The sequence below is a fragment of the Paramisgurnus dabryanus genome, chromosome 2 (assembly GCF_030506205.2).
Source record: "Paramisgurnus dabryanus chromosome 2, PD_genome_1.1, whole genome shotgun sequence".
NCBI classification, from domain to species: domain Eukaryota; kingdom Metazoa; phylum Chordata; class Actinopteri; order Cypriniformes; family Cobitidae; genus Paramisgurnus; species Paramisgurnus dabryanus.
Genome location: NC_133338.1, coordinates 2844462 through 2865876, shown reverse-complemented (window position 1 = coordinate 2865876; position 21415 = coordinate 2844462). Strand labels below are relative to the sequence as shown.

General features: G+C 36.7%; 1 protein-coding gene across 13 annotated transcripts in view; it reads left to right on the top strand.

Moving 5' to 3' along the window:
• The window catches only part of LOC135731522 (adhesion G protein-coupled receptor L3), a 235137-nt gene that overhangs the window by 113089 nt on the left and 100633 nt on the right, over positions 1–21415 (top strand). For 10 of the 13 annotated variants that reach the window (XM_065249559.2, XM_065249555.2, XM_065249558.2 and 7 more), the window contains exons 4-5: positions 12983–13092; positions 21155–21169. In XM_065249559.2, the coding sequence (XP_065105631.2) occupies positions 12983–13092; positions 21155–21169 (125 nt within the window). The remainder of the gene's footprint in view (positions 1–12982; positions 13093–21154; positions 21170–21415) is intronic. The other 3 variants (XM_065249565.2, XM_065249552.2, XM_065249566.2) reach the window with 1 other exon arrangement.

Genomic DNA, 21415 nt, shown 5'->3' with positions numbered 1-21415 from the left:
GTTTATACTTTAAGCATAAACCATCATAATGCCTTAATGTGCATGTGTATGTGTATGGTCAGCAGGTATATTTCAAAAACATAAATGGCAAGCAAAGCAGCCCGAGACAGCAAAGCAACTTTTTTATGATCCATTACCCACATTCAGCTAAAAAATCGTATACACACACTTCTCTTGCAATATATTTATATATAAAGGTGATAAAGTAGTCTTGATGTTGGCCCATGGTTCCCTCTCTTCTGGACAATTGTGTAAATCATAACCCTGTAAGCCACAATCATTTGTGCGATCTCTACAGACATTGTTTAATATTGGCAATAACTGGAACATTTTCAGGGATTTTTTAAAAAAATGCGCTCATTGTACGTCATAAAGGGTCTGACTGCAGGATAAAACGTTGACACACAATCAGTTTTAAAGCGTATTATCCTCAATGAGAGTTTAGATAGTTCAGGAACATTGGTTTGACTCTTCATCCAAAGCTCATTATTCAGTTATGACATCACTCCAGCTGTTGCCAAGGTTTCTCTGTGATGTCTTGCTGGGTTATGAATGAATGGCCTTCAGTGCAGTCCGATGAGAATTCGAGTTTTCAGAATGTCACATAAAGTATAGGTGAGCTGTTAGTCTCACCATAAATATATTATCAATTTATGTTGACATTTCCATGTGAAACATTTATTTAGTGTAGTGAAATTATAAATATTGGTTAAAGTGAACAGAAGCTCTATGTGGTGCTGTTAAACATGTGAGAGATCAGAGTAATGTGTAATGATTTTTTTGTAACTTGTTACATAGAGATTTGACAAAATTCAGAGGTTAAAGACGTGAAATAAATATTTGTTGTGCATATGTGAAGTTTTAGCTCAAAATAGCCCACAGATAATTTATTATAACATGTTAAAATGGCCACTTTGTAAGTGTGATCAAAAATGTGCAGTTTTTGGGCGTGTCCTTTAAAATGCAAATGAGCTGATAATGCAAACACTGATCACCATAATGGTCGTTTGTTGAAATTGAAACTCAATTGTGCTGTCAAGTATTTTTTTCTCTCTCTCTCTCTGCAATAAATGGCAGTGCTGTGTTTGGATTAAGGGGTGGTATTATTATAATAAGATCCCCTTCTGACATCACAAGGGGAGACAAATTTCAATGAGCTGTTTTTCACATGCTTGCTGAGAATGGTTTACCAAAACTTAGTTACTGGGTTGATCTTTTTCACATTTTCTAGGTTGATAGAAGCACTGGGGACACAATTATAGCACTTGAACATGAAAAAAGTCAGATTTTCATGATATGTCCCCTTTAAAACATCTCTCTTTTGCAATTCATGAGTTGATGTTACATTCAGTTTGAGTTTACTGAATTGCAATTCCAAGATTTCAATGGATGTCTTTGTCAGATAGAAGTGATATTAATTTGTGACAAAACAAATAATGATGTCGTTATTTTACAGCAATCTTTTCCCTGATATTGCCAGTCGACAGCCAAGTAATCACACTTTTACTCCGGTGAAAATTTCTAAGGCTTCACAGCTTAATTGAAACAGCAAAAACATTACAAGCAAAAAGCATTTTACCAAACATCAATAATGTAAAAGTAACACAATAAAAATCACAAAACCAGCACCGAAGCATTAAATTCTGTCGATTTGGGAGTATTTTTCCGAGGCAAATTTGGTGCTGAGACTTTTATGGCCATGCCGCACCGAACACTGAACTCTCAGCTGAAGGCACATTAAACATCTGCTGTGAATGTTTGTGAAACTCTTTTTGATTTTATGAAAGTTATACAAAGAGACAAACATATACTTAAATCTTAAGTTTATACGCTGTAGAGTGTGCTCAGTTGGAGAGCGTTGTGTGGTTCGATCCCTGGGAACACGCATACTAGCTACGATCACATGCAACCAAATACTTTGTTCGTAATCGTATTGATGGCTCGGATTGAAAAGCCTCAATGTAAACACATTGATCAATACATTTGAGGTCAATCAGAAGCAAATTTTGATCGAAAGGGCTGATGAAGTCTAATTTGTGATCCGATCATCAGAAGAAAAGTATGCATGTAAACGCGTGAATCGTAGTATTTTCTCAATCAGATGCAAAAATACATTGTGCACATGCGCAGAAGAATTGTGATTAAGTTAACGTCTTATATTTACCTCTTTTTACGTTTCACATGATTCTCATCACAGAAACATGCAATAGCAAGGCAATGTCAACACACATTTTTAAGGTAATGGGGTCACGCACTGTACATTCTACAGCGTTCATGTCTTTCATAACATTAAGCTGCATAAAGCCTTTAGAAAAGTGTGTTTTCTTTCCCTACTATATATCTGAAAACTTCATAAGAACAATTTTCTCCAACTGACTTTGTACATTTATCCTGAGATAAAGCGTGAACTCGACGAGAGATGCTGTGTGCTGCGTTGCCAAATTCTCTGCTTTTTTCCAAGTTCAGATTTGGGCTACTATTTAAACTCTCAGCGAGTTGGTATTTTTATCTGCGGGTTAAAGATGAAAGGATTTCGATCATTAGTTATTGGTATTTGGGCTGTGAATAGTCATTGGGACGCTTTTTGGCTAGTTCTGAATGTCCGTTGGGCTGGTTTGGATATGCAAATCTGGCAACCCTGGCTGTGCGCTTGGTTGGGATTTGGTTGGGATTATCTATAATGTACATATAAACGAACATTTTAACCAGATTGCAGTTACAATTCTTAACTGTTGAATTTAAATATATATATTATTAGGTTTTGTTTGGTTCACAACATGCAAACCTCCTTGTTTAGTTTAGTTCAACTCAGAGTCCTGCAACGGGTCGGGTTCCCGCGGATACCCGCATAAAAGTGTTTAAAACGGGTGGATTGTGACATTCCTAAAATTCACGGGTGGGGATGCGGGCAGATAATTAACTCCGTGCAGGCGGGTAGTAGCTCAAACAAATATTGCACATGTTTTTATATGTCAAATTTCCCTTAACCGCGCAACAAATGATATTTGACCCATCACGTCACCACCCATGGGACTAACTTTGTTGATGCTTCTCGTAGCCTAGTTGGACCGAGCGTTGCAGGAGTTGCATAAAGTTTTGCCATTGATAGCCAGAAGCTGGGAACGTCTTTCCTTAGAATGCATTTTGAGACTAGTAGGAGCAAAGCATGGCTTGTGTAGGTAGGTTGTATTTTTCCTTGTAGTTTTTCCATTAATAGGCCTATTTGTGTAAAGTTATCAGGTTCCATAGCCTATTTAGGTGCAGATGGTAGGCTACTTGAATGGCACCAAACAAAGCACACTTTAGTCTGTTTCATTAGCCCATTCATGAAGCTGTTGTGATGTTGAGAGAAGCACTTTAATTGGAATGATTTTAGCGTGTGTGATTTATGCGGGTACGGGTCGGGTAACGGGCCAAATATTAACAGGTCTGGACCGGATTTAATTTTGATATTATCACTTGTGACGGGTCGGATCTGGTGCTGAACTTTGTGGGTACGGGCGGGAGCGGGTCTCCAAAAATGGACCCGGACATGACTCAACTTTCAACTGCATTCCTATTTAATATATCAAATTTGGCGGCAATGAAAAAATAGCTTGAGCATAATTGAATTTGATGGGAGTTTATGAGGATGCTTCACACTCAACTGTCTTGCTCTCACTCCACATTTTAAGTGATTTTGTCAGGTACTGCATGTCTTCTAAATGGGTCTCTAGCGGATTACTGTGCTGCCTTTTAATTTTCATTGCAGTTGCCCAACTCGTACAGTCTCTCCTACCGCTGTCACGCTCTGAGAGTTTCGTCATGAGATCTGATCAAGAATCAGACTCCGTTTAACATCTCACTGACCTACTGTACATGTTTTTACTCTCTCTATTCACACAAAAGCGGTAGTGTGTAGTATGTTAGTATGCTAACACAAACACAGCCGAGGTTTGGTAGACTAAGCAAAAATTTGAGGACCTTGACAGACGGATCATGACTGACCGATGGTGGTGTGTGATTTGAGTCTATGTCTGTCTTATGTGGAGAAATGTGTAGAGATTTCTGGTGCCGCTCTTGGGAATTCTCATCCCCGGTGTCGGTTGCCGTCTTCACTTTAATTGGTCTTGGTTTGACAAGCGCATATGGTAATTTATGCCGTTGTGACTTTGTGATTCAGGTCCCTTAATAAGCCTTCATTCTGCGCCTGTTTTATACCGTGCGTCTGTGGGTTTGTGTTTTACCAACATTTGTGTGGGCTTTACAGTTTTATTGGCTCTCATACAGGGCCAACAGACAGCGAAAATCTAACAGGTCCTAAAACGAAAAAGCAATAAAATGTACTATCCTGATCCATATGTGGTTGGAAATACGATTGTATTATTGTTTATTCAGAACATTAAATGAATACTCCGTACGTTGAACTATGTGGTATTCTCGTCTTATTTGTAGTATGGTAAAGAACAGTAAATGACTGCAACATACAGTAAAGTGTTTGGACACTTAACCCACACTTTAAAATCCAAGCCATCTAATTTTCTGCATCACATGGGTGTCCCAGCAGAGTAACCACAGTGTAACCTCCTTTTTGTAAAATTTTTTCTTGAAAATGATGTTATCTTTCTTAACAATATATGATACATTAGTACTTTATATGGTAAAATGGCAGTTTTAAATGTCCAAAATCTACACAATACCTGAATCTCATCAAAGATTGTGATGGGAAACAAAACGTTTTCTTTTTAAGAAAATAGGTCTAACGCAGCTGATGTACAGTAAATGGACCAAATATTGACTACACTGTATGATCAAATGGATTAGACCATCACCTGTCAGTTCTGAAATACAAATCAGAATTATGTACACGAACGTTGAGTTATCTTTAAGTGTGTGCAAATTTTTTAAATGCGCAGTTTTAGTGAAGATGCCGGACAGCTTGATGAGATGTGGCACCTGTGTTTGATGAAGAGTCTTATTTAAATGTAAAATACTTTCTCCAGCATTACTATTCTATTCAATCTCTCTGCTTCAAAACAAGGAGAAACATCTCATTCATCAAATCAAAATCCACTTCTTCTCACGCTCTGAATTGCAAATTGCAAATGCAGTCATTTTATACTACATAAACACTAACATTTGTTTATAGTGTGCAATAATACACATTTAATGGTAAATGTGTACATGTAGACTAGGGATGCACCGAATATTCGGCCACCGAAAATTTTCGGCCGAAAATGGCCCAAAAGAGCATTTTCGGCTTTTGGCCGAAAGACTTTTATCACCGAAACAATACGGCCGAAATGTTGTGATGACGCAAACAGAAACCGCGACCTGCACGTGCTTGTCTGAAGCAACATGTATGCGGCGTGGATGTATTTAACCGCAAAAAGGCACTAAAGTACGCACAGAGGCACATGCGGTTGTGTCCGGTCCCGACTTGATCATCACAGTGAGTACGCCCTTCAAAGATCAGGACTCTTGATGTGTAAACTTTAGAGAGAGTCGCGCAAATGTGTCTCATACTGTATAGTCCATTAACATACATGTGCCGAATAAAGCAATGAAAAACAACGTAACGTTTTTATGCTGCGCTGTTTGGGATTCGCCTTCGTTCTCTGTGTGCGCGCGCGTTTAAGTGCCCTCAATAGTGCACACACGAGTGAGACGCAAACAAGCGAACGTAAAATCTTTCTGTTATTGACAGGGCACATATAAACAAAATTATCTCCAAAGTATTCTTTTTCTAATAAAAACATTTGTTTATGTCTTAAGTGTATGTATAGATTACAGTCATAAACCAGTCTCTGCTTATTTAAAGAGACACCTCAATTACTTAAGTCTAACAAAGAGACAAATAGCTCTAAAAATAATAATATATTTAATTTATAAAATAAAGACAGTGTTATGACTCATTTAATTCGATTTCTGTACCTAATGCTAATGTTAGCCCTTATTAATGTGCAGCTTTGTTCTTTTTTATAAATGTTTGTATTTTCTTTATTTTGTTATTAGATTTTTCCCACCCCCTTTTTGCTGATCTGAAAAATAATCCGATCCGTGCCTCAAAAACTGTAATGTGATCTGAACCGTGAGTTTTGTGATCTGTCACACACCCCTAGTAAAGTTAGTACACAGTGATAGCCATAAATGCATTTGTATTAATAATTGGCATAATCATTTATTTCTGTGTTTCGGTTTCGGTTTTTCGGCCTTGGTTTCCTCATTTTCGGTTTTCGGTTTCGGCCAAGAATTTTCATTTCGGTACATCCCTAATGTAGACACTTAGACCAGCACTGAACTTGTCGTATTTCATACCAAAATCATAAAACAGAAATTAGACAAGATGATAAAATAAAATCTGCATGTATGATATTTTAGCATTTATAATCTGTACAAAGCACAATAAACGGCCTCCAGTTTTATTGGGTTGAGGGTTAAGCCTGTTCTCTCCATCTCTCTCTCTCTCTCTCTCTCTCTCTCTCTCTCTCTCTCTCTCTCTCTCTCAGACAGAGCCATTAAATGCATGTGTTGATCATTCAGGCTCTCTGGGTCTGGATCAGCGCCACGTCCAGAATAAATGAAAGATCCCCTGTAGGGCATCAGGTGCCAAGACTGCATCATTTCAGCTCAAAACAAAGGAAAACAGAGAGGGGGGGCAGAAAAAATCCTGCAGTATTCGTTCTTCTTATGGAAATTATATCTGGTTTTGGAAACAAATATAGCATTGTAATGTTTTTCAGATTGTTGGTTTGATGTTTTTGAGAATTACCATAATTTTATAGGAGATTGTGTTGTAATTTATTTTCATTTGATGTGTTTGTCTGTTTCGGTGTGCTTGTGTGTGGGTTTGTGTATGTTTGCTTTATGATTTTGGAGCACAGCAGGAGTCTGATCTCCAAAGACACCAACACACAGATACATGCATATTCACACACTGCCCATGCTTATTTTAAACAAGAGTTAACTGGCGAGTGGTTGTGTGTGTAAGATGTGTATGTGGTGTTGATTTATGGGATAGCATTTCAGATTTATTGTGTACTTTAGGTTTATTAAAGGTTTTTTTTTTGTGAGAGTGTTTGTATTTCATGATTTCATGTATTGCACTTTTTCCTTTAATCTTCTTTCTGTCCAGAGAGCACTGAGAAATAAAATTAAAGTCATTTTGTACAGTATGTCTACAGACACCCACACATTCGGTAGACAGATTTGTATATTTGTCCTGTAATGGGCTCTGTTGTGTCAGTCCACTGCCCCAAATTGAAAAATTGGAAGCGGTGAATTTGCCCTCAGAGCAGAAAAACACTCTTAACATCAACAATCCAGTCTGCTGACATTTAACAGCAGCAGGCGTTTTTATATCAACATCATATTTTCTCTTAACATTATCATCAGTGTTACATACTGTACAGCCAAGAGCTTCAAGACCCTTTCTAACTGATGGACACTAACCAGCATTTATTTTAAATGTCAAACCTAAAACAACAACATTTTGCCTATCAGCTATTTGAGTGTTAATATGTTCATATTAAATTGTTTTGGTGTATTTGGCTGGAAAGGAGCAGCAAATAAATAAAAATTCTTGCAAATACTACAAATCACAATGACCACATGTGACTTAAATGACACAAGACTGAAAAGATATTTCATGTGGTACCACATAGCATTCCATCATTATGTTTAAAAATTGATAGAAGCACAGGTGGCAGCAGATTAACTCTTTCCCCGCCATTGACGAGTTATCACGTCAATTAAGAAAAACATTAGCATAAAAAACATGTTCCTGATCAATTTTTGTTTTTCTGCAATACCGCAATTATCCACTAAGTATCTACTTACCAAAATCATGAAAAAAACTGAAGCCAAAACATTATTTACTCATTTTAAGCTCTGTGTATGTTATGATAATTGTTCTGAATCTGATCTCTAACAACATTTCTTCTTTTATTTTTTAATAAAAATACCCATATTTAAGAGTTTATAAGCTGAGAAAAAGATATAGATAGGATGAAACGTTGCCAAAAAAATGGCTGCGCTGGACAATAATTGGACCTGGGCAGTTCCAGCGGTATGGATGTGAAATGTTCAGGCAATAATTAAAATATAATAATATTTTTAAGATATTGTCACAATACTAATTATATTTTCTGAAACGTTAAAAAATCAGTTCTTTTTTCATACATTTCTAATAAGTCCAGGCATCAGAAAAATATTAGTTTTTATATTGTATTTTCTGTTTTAGATGAAGGAAATAAACATGTTATGAATGTGACAAAAATGTTTTGGTGAGACAACATAATTTGTAGATATTCTGTCACTAAAAATGCGCAAAACAGAAGTGCTAATACTCAACGAATGCGAAAGGGATGGTTCTTCAAAGTATTATATTTTAATTTTGTGTGTGCATTTATAAGAAAAACAGCATTATGAATGTTACATTAGTCTGTTATGGATGTGCCTTTTCTGAAATCTGTGCTTTCCAAACTGAAAGATACAGTACGGTTAAAAACATTTGGTTAAAACTTTTTCATGGTTAGGTTAACATCTGAGTGAAATTGCTCACATGTTGTAAACCATCAAGAGTACAAATTATAATTTATACAAGTTGAATTAAACCACGAATTAACTCTGGACTCTGTATAAATTCCCTCCTTTATCAATGGTCGGTTCACATCTTATTGTGTTATAAGTGAGCATCATTATCTTTGTATCCTGTGTATAGTTGGGTTTGCCAAATATGTTACCTTATAAAAGTTACCTTATATTGCTCCCTTCATTTCCCGTGACATAAACATTGTTTGGATGAATTTCCTTATAGTTTGAGTGATTAATTCAAATAACAATGAGATCTGAAGCAGAAAAAACATTCCTCTAGAATGATTTACTGATTTCCAATAAGAAATAATTAGTGGATTATTGCGATTGTGTACTTTAAAGTTTGTTTGTGGCAGAGAGTTGATCCTGGTTTATTCATTAGGATGTCGAAATATCGAAAGATTTGCGGCATTGATCAATACTGTACTGTTGTAGCATTGATTCATGTCATTCTCATTTGACCAGCGTCCTCAATGTACACATCTTTTTTCCTGGAGAGGATTACTGTTTACTGTAAATATCCAAACGTAATCCCAGCTCTTGGTTCTCCTTATTGTGTCTCATAATTTACTGTAATCTAAAACAAAGTCCTGGCATGACTGAGTAAAGTAAACAGGTGTTGTTTGTTTGCATCATAGCACCTAATGCACATCCTGTTGGCAGATTCTCTAAACGTGGATGAATTCTGAGCCGATCTGTGCACGATCGCAGAAATCCTCTTAAACGTTGAGGAATAATGTTCAACTTGAGAATGACAGTCTGGATGATGAGATTAGCTGGAGAGTTTATGGAGTATCTTATCAGACAATCCTTTCTGGTTACTTGATGTTATTGAACTTCAGCCGGCTCGATAAAAGTTCTCTCGGCAGGCAGAGATTCATAACTCACTGTATTTCGACCTTGGAGCCAAGATTTCATTATAGGATGAAGTGTGAAGCTTTTTAACCGCTTTAATCCAACAGGATACATAAGACATCAGGGATGCGATGTGGCTGCTGCAGGCCAGTAAATACTATATTAACATTGGGTTTTTAGCGTTCCCTACATGATTTACTTTATATTTACAGTATATGTTCACTTGGGTTTGCCATTTCCAGTTAATATATTTTGTAGCGGTGGTCTTTCTCTCGTTCTTTACAATGCAGTTATCTGAAATCAGAATCTTATTCTATTTTGTGCATTTCCCATTGAGCTTATTAAAACGTTTGTAGATGCTTCACACCATAAAGTTCTTGCAGCAATATTATACACTGCAAAAAATGACTTTTTTTGTATTTTTGTCTTGTTTTCAGTAGAAATATGTAAAAATTCTTAAATTAAGATGCTTTTTCTTGATGAGCAATACGGCCCAAGAAAATAAGTCTAGTTTTTAGAACGAAAATATCAAATTTAAGTGATTTTGCTTAAGCAAAAAAATCTTGAACATTTTTCTTAAACACTAAATTCAAGAAAAAGCCAAGAAAAATTTGTTTACTCCATTGGCAGATTTTTTTTTGCTTGTTTTATGTACAAAATCACTTACATTTGATATTTTTGGTCTAAAAACTAGGCTCATCGAGAAAAAGCATCTTAATTTATGGATTTTTTATACTTTTACTGAAAACAAGACAAAAATACTAAGAAAGTATTTTCTTGAAAATAATTTTTTGCAGTGTAGAAGGTCAGACTATGATTTAACTTTGTTGTATTCTTATAGAAAGTTATACACTGCAAAAATTAATAATTTTATTTTTTGCAGTGTAGTATTTTTCTGTTTTTTTTTTCAGTAGAAATATCCAAAAATTCTAATGTTCAAATTTTAAAAATTCTATGATAAAATTGTAATTTTGGGGTAAAATAACCCGTTAACATTATTCACAACATATGCATGGTATGAAATGACATACGGTTCTTGCTAAGTATTTTTGTCTTGTAGAAATATCTAGAAGTCTTAAATCAAGATGTATTTTCTTGATGAGCAAACTGACCCAAGAAAATAAGTCTAGTTTTTAGACAAAAAAATACAATTTAAGTGAATTTGGGCTTAACACAAGCAAAAAAAAAAAAATGGCAATGGGGTGAGAAAAAAATCTTGAAATTAGTTAACTTTTTTCTTAAACACTTAATTCAAGAAAAATTTTCTCACCCCTTATTAAAAAAAAAATGTTCTCATCCCATTTACATATATTCTTGCTCGTTTTAAGCACAACTTCACTTAAATTTTATATTTTCTGTCTAAAAACTAGAGTTATTTTCTTAGGTCAGTTTGCTCAAAGAAAATACATCTTGATTTAAGAATTTTTAGATATTTCTACAAGAGAAAAATAATTAGCAAGAACCGTATGTCATTTAATACCATGCATATGTTGTGAATAATGTTAAAGGGTAAGTTTACCCCAAAATTAAAATTTTATCATAAATCAAAAAAATCCTCAGATTGTCTTCAGAACACATTTTTAGATATTTTTTATAAAAACTGGGAGGCTTGTGACTGTCCCATAGACTGCACTTTGATTTTCACAATCAAACCCAGAAAAGAATTAAAGACATCACCAAAAAGGTCCATGTGCCATTAGTAGTTCAATAATAATATTATGAAGCGACAAGAACACTTTTGTGCGCAAAGAAAACAAAGCAAACGATTTTATTCAACAATTTGTTTTCCTCTTGGTCGTTCAGTGCGCGTTCACGAGGAGACTACAGCGATACTGCTAACGTGGCCTGCTGACATAGTTGACAACGTTTTTTTTCCTTTTTTCATTTAAGCCATTATGAAAACATTGTAAACTATACTTAAACAGCCCGTATAAATGCACAAATTACCTGCCAGGGTATTTTGTGTCTGTACGTTGGCAACTACATTAGCAGGTGACATTAGCAGCATGTGCCATAATCTGGTCTTGAACGCGCATGGAACGACCAAGAAGGAGAAGAAATTGTTGTATATAATCATGGGTTTTGCTTGCTTTGCTCAGAAAAGTGTTCTCGTTGCTTCATAATATTATTATTGAACGACTGATGGCACAGACACAAGCCTCCCGGTTTTCATCAAAAATATCTAAAAATGTGTCCTGAAGACAATCGAAGGACTTGGTGGTTTAGAAAGGCACATGGGTAAGTGATTTATGATAAAATTGTCATTTTGGCTGGCACTAACCCTTTAAACCTCTGTCCATGGCAAATTTCTCCATGTGTGTTCCAAAGACGAAAGAACCGTTATCGTACAGCACCAATTTAGCGTGAACAGTTTAACATGAAGGTGAGCCACTATTGCTTGTCACGCCTTATTAAAAATGCGAGCTCATCTTGGCTCAGAACATGCCATTATGCAAATGAGGAATGAGAAACATCAAGCCTGGTTTGTGATGTCTGTTTGGACACTGCAGGTTTAATGTGGATACAGCAGGCCAGGTTTTACCTTCAGTGTGAAATGTTGTGCTCATACGGTGACGCTTATGCATGCGACTGTCCTATGCTAATTACCTTTGATTGGCAGGCAGGTCATGACCTCATAATGGAGAGAACACCTGTCTCATATCTCATTAGCGTGTGTGGCGTTAATCACAGGTACGCACGCTGCTGCAGTGTAACAGCATCCTAATGGAGGTTTTGTGAAAACCTTTTAATTATGCACTATAAATCACAGTCTGACCTCTGACCTGTGAAGCAGACGGGCAGGTTGTGCGACTGACGATCATCATGATGTGTTGGAAAGTTTTTATGAGAAACTTTAGGGTCCTGTCAGCGTCTGTTTAGTGTTCAATCGATAGGCCTTTCTGTGACGGACAGACCGGATGAATAAATCTTTTAGTCATATCCACTCCAGGGATTGTGAATGACTTGAGGCATGGATTTTATTTATTTGCGTGCGGGTGTACTTCGCTAGAGGACAGTTTAGAGCTATAGCTTATATACTTTAAATGTAAGGCATGGAAATATCTTAAGTCTACTTATATTATACTGACATTAAACCTTGTGGAAGATTCATCCATAAATTAAATGATTCCTGAATATTCATGAATATTATTCCTAAAAAAAAAACGTGAACAAGTTGAGAGTATCAAAATAAAGATAGGTCACATCGATATTTTACATGTGGCATCGATACATCACACCAATCTGATGCATCAATCCATATCGACGTACCCCTAATGTGTACATAAACGTCAGTGTGTAACTGAAGTAGATTTTCTGCAGAAAATGTGATATACTAGGGTGCTATACTAGGTGCTAGTAAAGTTGGTGCTATACTAGGGTGTTGCAATATAAAGACCTTGAAGTCTTTATGATATTTTAGTCTCTGTGTAGATAAAGCTCTGGTTCCTCCTTTATTCTGATTGATTTATCTGTCAGGTTTATTCAGATCTAGCCGTAATGTATGCTTGCCTCAGCAAACAGCACTACAAATCTCTGTTTGGTGTGTTTTCAGGTGTAATAACCGGACACAGTGTGCTGTAGTGGCCGGACCGGACGCTTTTCCTGACCCCTGTCCGGGAACCTACAAATACCTTGAAGTCCAGTACGAGTGCGTGCCGTACAGTAAGTGTCCATCTAATATATGTTCATAAGTAATAATTAATGGGTTTTTTCTGCAGCTCTGTGGAAACACCGGCATGAAAACTCTTAACCTGTGCTTCGTTTCGCAACTTCTTTTTTCCACAGTTAGATCTCTCTCCTTCATTTGAACCTGCAGTATACACCGCTATCTTCTGTCTGCGTGTGTGTGTGTCTGTGTGTGTGCGCGCGCAAGAGAGAGAAAGTTTATGTGATGACTTTGGTTACTGTGAGCATAGCTCTGTGATAAACCATCCAAGAACAGCACTTTGTCAAAATGAGTAAATTGCCAGATAGCTAATGATAGCGTTTGACTGTGATAGATTTGCTCTTCTGTATCAGTTGTGCGACTGGAGGGCTGCATTCATCTACCTGTAGGAATTACCTGTGCAGGAGATTCAGTATTCCAGTGTAAGCTTTACCTTTACACCAGCTAGTCTCACTTACTCAGAGACAAGGGCAGATCTAGCAAATTTAAATGAGAATAAAAAAGTTTAACTTTAAAAAACGAAGCAGATGACTTAAAACTGTAAACTAGAAGTAAAAAACAGCAGTTTACTTACTGATAACTGGTTACTTTGCCTAGTTTTCTTACTGGTAACTTTACTTACTGGTTAGGTTAGGGTTAGTTTAGTTACTGGTAACTGGTAACTTAACTTGCCGGTTAGTTTACTTACTAGTTACTTTAATTGCTGGTAACTGGTTATTTTACTTACTGGTAACTGGTTACTTTACTTACTAGTCAACTTACATACTGGTAACTGGTTACTTTATTTGCTGGTAAGTTTAGGGTTAGTTTAGTAAAGGCAACTGGTTACTTTACTTGCTCATTAGTTTACTTACTGGTTACTTTACTTACTGGTAACTGATAACTGTAATGACAGCTTAATTTACTTACTCGACTTACTGGTTAGTTTAAGGTTACTTTACTTATTGGTTAGTTTAGGGTAAGTTTAGTTACTGGTTAATTTGCTTGCTGGTTAACTAAATTATTGATAACTGGTTACTTTACGTACTGGTTTGTTTAGGGTTAGATTATTTATTTGTAACTGGTTATTTTGGGTAATAGGAAGTTTACTGACTGGCTAGTTTAGGTTCTGGTTACTTTACTTACTGGTTAGTTTAGGGTTAGTGTACTTGCCGGTTAGTTTACTTACAGGTCACTTGTTACTTTACTTACTGGTTAGAACTAACTTACTGGTAACTGGTTACTTTACATACTGGTCAACTTACTGGCAACTGGTTACTTTACTTACTGGTAAGTTTAGGGTTAGTTTAGGGTTAGTCCAGTAACAGTAACTGGTTATTTTACTTGCTGGTCAGTTTACTTACAGATCACTTGTTACTTTACTTACTGGTTAGTTTAGGGTTAGTGTAGTTACAGTTAATTGTTTACTTTACTTGCTGGTTAGTTTACTTACAGGTCACTTGTTACTTTACTTACTGGTTAGTACTAACTTACTGGTAACTGGTTACTTTACTTACTTGTTACTTTACTAACTGGTTAGTACTAACTTACTGGTAACTGGTTACTTTACTTACTGGTCAACTTACTGGTAACTGGTTACTTTACTAGCTGGTTAGTTTAGGGTTAGTCCAGTAACGGTAACTGGTTACTTTACTTACTGGTTAGTTTAGGGTTAGTGTAGTTACAGTTAACTGTTTACTTTTCTTGCTGGTTAGTTTACTTACAGGTCACTTGTTACTTTACTTACTGGTTAGTACTAAATTACTGGTAACTGGTTACTTTACTTACTGGTTACTTTACTAACTGGTTAGTACTAACTTACTGGTAACTGGTTACTTTACTTACTGGTTAGTTTAGGGTTAGTCCAGTAATGGTAACTGGCTACTTTAGCTGCTGGTTAATTTACATACTAGTTACTTTTTGTTGGTAACTGGTTACTTTACTTACTGGTTAGTTTAGGGTTAGTTTAGTTACTGGTAACTGGCTACTTTAGCGGCTGGTTAGTTTACTTACTAGTTACTTTTTGTTGGTAACTGGTGTCTTTACTTACTCGTTAACTAACTAACTGGTAACTGGTTACTTTACTTACTGGCAAACGTGCTTACTGGTAACTGGTTACTTTACTTACTGGTTAATTTAGGGTTAGTTTAGTAATGGCAACTGGTTACTTTACTTCCTGTTTAATTTATGTTTAGCAACGGTAACTAATTACTTTACTTGCTTGTTAGTTTACTTACAGCTCACTTGTTATTTTACTTACTAGTTATTTTACTTGTTGGTAACTGGTTTCTTTACTTACTGGTTAACTAACTTACTAGTAACTGGTTACTTCACTTACTGGTTACTTTACTTACTGGTAACTGATTACTTTACTTACTGGTCAACTTACTTAATGGTAACTTGTTACTTTACTTGCTGGTTTGTTTACTTACTGGTAACTTGTTACTGTACTAACTGGTTATTTTACTTACTTTACTTACTGGTTAGTTTAAGGTTACTTTTACTTATTGGTTAGTTTAGGGTAAGTTTAGTTACTGGTTACTTTACTTGCCGTCAGTTTAGGGTTAGATTATTTACTTGTAACTGGTTTTGCTTGCTGGTTAGTTTACTGACTGGATGGTTTAGGTTCAGGTTATTTTACTTACTAGTTAGTGTAGGGTTAGGTTAGTTACTGGTAACTGGTTATTGTACTTGCTTGTTAGTTTACTGACTGGTTAGTTTAGTTACAGGTTACTGGTTATTTTACTTACTGGTTACTTCACTTACTACTTTAATAATTTTGTTCACCTTTTTGTATAAACAACTGCTTGTACCTGTTCAGGTAAATGTAAAGTTCTGTAAATTCTTTCCAAAGAGTATTGATATTACCGAAAGATGTTATAGATATTATAGATGCAACGCTCAATATGACCACCGTAGCAATGGAAGTCCCGCCTTCCAGTAAAAACAGCCAATCATAAATTGTTATAAACTAATTCTCGGGTGGACACGCTTTGTATAAAATGTTGTGAGCCTTTGCATTTATACTTCCGTAGTAGTTGGAGCAAAATGGAAAAGATTTTGTTTTTAGTGCAATTTAAATCAAAATGCCTGGAGACATTGTAAATATTGCTCTTGAGTGAAGAGACTTTCATTAAGGGGACTTAGCTTTAAAGACATGAATTTGGTAATTAATTTGTTGCTGTTGAAGTCATCAGTCTACATTATTTCAATTTCTGGTGAAACATTGCATTACCAAGTCTCTATATATATTTGATATATGTTTATGAAAGCAGCTTTTGTCACTGGACCATTGTGATGTCAAAATGTTCTCCTTTCAGGTTAGTTAGATGGCACCAACAAGATACTGTTATTTATACACAGTGTTACATGGTGTGCTGTTGGCTCATCATTTGTTTGCAGGAGGTGATTTTATGCAGTGATTGAGTGTTTTGCTGTTATTAACAACAAAGCTGAATCCATGTAGTCATTATAAATAGAAATGAATGGTTTCTAAATCTGAGACTCTTAAGGACAGCTCGGATCTGTTCTCTGTCCTCAGAGGATGAGCAGCTGATCTTCATCATGTTGTTGTGTAGACGACTAACGCCAGGACGGAGGCGTGCGATAGCCCCTGTGTAACGATGCCGTGTTTTTTACGGTTACAGAGTAGAATTCTTTTGCTCATTTGTTTAGTGTGCAATTACGGGTCGAAACAAAATCCCTCCAGTTATTATTATAAATAATAAAGTGCCAATTAAAACAACACAGACACAATAATGAGTCAGATGGTATGAATTCCCGTAGTCTCACAAGTGTAATTTACCCGAAATTATCCAGAGGACATTCCAGTTAGCGTTTGTTTGTCACTGTGACAGCATACACATGTGTTTGTGAGAAACGAATCTCCTGTTTATAATAACCTCATCAGTGAAAAATAATAAATCTGTCAGTTAGCGGTCATGTGAACGGAACAGAAGAGATGGAGCAAATGATTGGGGAAAATCTCTTGATAAATAAAGGATTATACAAGTAATGAAGTTAATTTTCTTTTCAATTAATGCCCATATATGCATCTTAATAGCAGTTGAAAACCAAGACGGTCTGACTTTTTTATCTCGTAGTTAAAATAACAAACACACAGTGACACTGAAGGTGATTGTATGCGTGTTGTTGTCCTGGAGTGATGGACTCTTCTGCGTTATAGAGATGTTATCATGGCTTTCATTTTTGACCTTGATTTCCTCTGCAGTGTTATTGAAGCACATGGTGCTGTCACCATATCAGTGAGGACACTTTACAGACGTTGCGATTTTATCTGTATATTTAAAGCGAAGCGTGATTCAATGATCATGTCACAATGAGCCGTTTAAATTACCTTTAATTAACACAGAAATGCATCCGTTTGAGTTTTGATATCTTTCTTGTCAAATGAAAGCTGATACATAGATAGCAGGAGATACTGTTTCTCCGGTATCGCTGACTCCAGAAATCGAGCCGCTGGTTTGTTTGGATACCTCACCGGCTGTACCGCAGATATTTAATTAGTCTTTAATTACATTTGCCTTAAAGCCAGTTTCCAATAACGCCGTTTCAGCGAGAACAGAAAATGGAGGTCCCAGCATGCATTGTGCTCGCGTGGGTTCAGTCGTAGCCTATTGTCCTGCGTGCATGTGCGACGAGAGAATGGCTTTATGGATTTCTGAGGTTTATGGGGGCAATAGAATGAGAGCTGATTGTTTTGGCAGGTTTTTTAGCACCTGGGTCTCTCTCTCTCTTTCGGCGTAATGAATCTCAACGCTGATCTCTGTCTGTGCCGTTTGTGTGTGTTGCCCCGCCAGCTAATTCGTTGTCATTCGTCTTTTAACAAACAGCACCTGTGCTCAATCTGTAAGCGCACGCTCATTTACCCGTCACCGTGTTTTCACAACAGCATCTCGCGGCGGAGCATTATTTACATCCAATCGGAGCGCTCGGACGAGTACTGGAACCGATGGGTTGGTCATACACATCAATGTCCCGCGAACCTCCGCTCGCGCGCAGCTGCGTGGATCGCAGCCAATTAGGGATTGTTAATTATCCTGATGCCGGTCGGCCAGCAAATCGGTCTTGGCAGCGTGGGGATACCGTCAGGTGTTTGTTATAAGCGGGTGATTTCAGGGATCGGGTTGGACTCGAATTAGATTAAAATCAGAGCCAAGGCACCGGCGTGTATCTGGACGCCCCCTCTTGACCCTCCAAGCTGTGCTGGGAGGTTGGGTGTAGATTTGGAGAGATCAGGGCTTCCAAATAAGCGTCCGCTGGGCCTTTGCTCCAGAATGGCAGAATGTAATCAATCTGGACAGCGCTGAAGACCATCGCTGCGGTGGAAAACAGATTACAGAAATAATCTAAACCTCCATTCTAACAGCTTGGCTCTTCTCACGGCTTTTTGAATCTGTTTTCCACAAAGCATGCAGAACACATTAGAGCTACAAAGACAGAAATTAAAGGCTGTGAATTCATTTGGATAGTTTTTTAGGTCCGTAATTAAATCATTGAGTTAGAGTTATACTTTATTGTCTTTTTTCAGAGAATTAGTCTTGGACTCACTGCTACAGACGCACCATACAACATGTAACACACTACAGCAAAATATTGATGCCATAACAATTATACTTAATTCCATAATGAATTATACTGTCAAACTTTACAAAAAACTCGCTCAGTTCAGTTCAGTTCAGCTTTTTTAAAATCATCGGTCGTTCCCAGACATAGGTCGGACTCCAGTCAGCTCCTTTTTTCCCTTTTAATGCAAGCTTTCACCTCTTAAGTTATGGGCGCCTTATTATTGAGGAACACCTTTATATCTTTTTTAGGAAGTATTGAATCCTATTTTGAGTATTGAATTGAGTGGATTCGGTCCGTGGTCGTCTCTGTTGATATATCAAAATCAGTGTCTGCGAATACTGACCAATTTTTAACAATGTTAAGTCATGAGCATGAAATGATACCATCATATTATAAACAAAGAAATAATGTTTGTGTGTGCGTGTTTCTCTGTGTGTGTGTGTGTGTGTCTGCCTGCGTGCGTGCGTGCATGCGTGTGTGTGTATGTGTGTTTGTGTGTGTGTCTGCATGTTTGTGTCTTTCTGCGTGTGTGTATGCATGTGTCTGTGTCTGTGTGTGTGTCTGCCTATGTGTGTGTGTGTGTGTGTGTGTGTGTGTGTGTGTGTGTGTTTGCATGTGTGTGTCTGCATGTTTGTGTCTTTCTGCGTGTGTGTATCCATGTGTCTGTGTCTGTGTGTGTGTCTGCCTATGTGTGTGTGTGTGTGTGTGTGTGTGTGTGTGTGTGTGTGTGTTTGCATGTGTGTGTCTGCATGTTTGTGTCTTCCTGCATGTGTATGCATGTGTAAGTGTCTTTATGTCTGTATGTGTGTGTGTGTGTGTCTGCCTGCGTGTATGCGTGTGTATGCATGTGTGTGTCTGCATGTTTGTGTCTTCCTGTGTGTATGTGTGTATGCGTGTGTTTTTATGTCTGTGTGTGTATCTGCCTGCGTGTGTGTGTGTCTGTATGTGTGTCTGTATGTGTATGTATGCATGTGTGTATGCATCTGTGTCTGTGTGTGTCTGCTTGTTTGTGTGTGTGTCTGCCTGTGTGCGTGCGTGCGTGTGTGTGTGTGTGTGTGTGTGTGTGTTTGCGTGCGTGTGTGTGACTGCCTGCGTGTGTGTATGCAAGTGTGTGTTCCTGTGTGTGTTTAATCTGCGTCTGTCTGTTGCGTGTTTGACTTTGTAAAGATCTGGTGTCAAACATTAATTGTTGATGCTGCAGTTCTGTGGAAAAACAGTCCCAAAGCACTTAATTGTAGCAGACACAAACACACACACACACGCAGACACACATGCATGCAGACAGGCACACACACACACACACACACACATGCAGGCACCACACATTCACACACGCAAACCTCTCTACCAATGCTTTAGCAATCAAACACAATCACTATCATCACAATTCGCTTGTACTTTTGAAGGCTGTAAGATTTATGCAATCTGTGAGATTTAGTTAATATTCAGATAATAAGACTTGTTTCGCGTGAATGTATCTTTAATTTTCTCACCTCGTTGGCAAATTAGTTTAATCAGTTGACATAATTAGCAATAATATTTTACAAAGAACATTTCACACAACTGTTGGATCATTATGATGGTTTGCATCGTGGCATTATATTAATGACAAATTCTTCAATTTTTTTTATTAAACGTTGCCTTTCTTTTTGCCATTTGCACAATTCTCAGTGGTGATTGTCTAATAAGTTTTTGATTAAATGTACTGTTTTCTTTAAATCAGCATCATTTAACAGCAGTATGACAATTAAATATTTATTTGTTGCTATAAACAGCACTGATATGCTTTTCAAAATTCATATGACATCTTTGTTATATTCATCTTATTCTGTCATTATTCATTAATTTATTTTTGTCGAACGACTTTGCTAAATCCATTCAGTTCATTTTCAGGAGTGCAGAGCTGAAGCCCAAATCACATATTTACCAAAACAATTCTGCACGCTTTATACTTTAGTGAGAATTGAACTTCTTTAATGTGACATCGTGGTTTTGATTAAATTTCACAAAGGTGTTTCTTAAGCTTTATAATAATATTAATGTGCATGAATTGTCCCATAGTAAGGCGACAGCAGGCATCAATGCCAGTATTGCTAATAATAACTAAATATATTGTTATTGTACTATATTTTATATCATGCAAGTTGTGTAGGACCATGCACTATCCATGATTATTGTTTGACCCACTGATTGTTTGAAAAAAATTTTTTTTATTGAAACGGATCAAACTTTTGCACGAGTCTTGTTGATTTATTCAATATCCTTCACAGTTCTCCAATCTCCTTTAACGCACTTTATTTCTACAGAGATACACATTGAAGTTATTCTGTATGTTTACAGGCCTTTGTGTGAAGATTTGCTGATACAGACATGATTTCTTGTGTTATTGTAATGTACAAGTACAAGCAGACAACTGAGGCTCACACGTTGAATTATTAATTCATTGCTCTTGTTTTCTCTCTGTGTGTTTTTTCTCCATGCATAAAATAGAGGTGGATCAGAAAGGTAAAGATGTTTTTCTTTAACCCTGTGTAAAATAATTTTTTAGCCTTCAAAACGATTAATCACCACTAATTGGTTGCAGAATTAAAGTTTTTGTTTACATCATACATGTGTGGGTGGTGTACATAATAATTTTGTATATACCGTATAAAAACACACAGATGCAAGTAAATATTTAATACATTTTATATTTATATATAGATTTTTTTCTTAAAATTATATATGCAAGTGTGTGTATTTATATATACA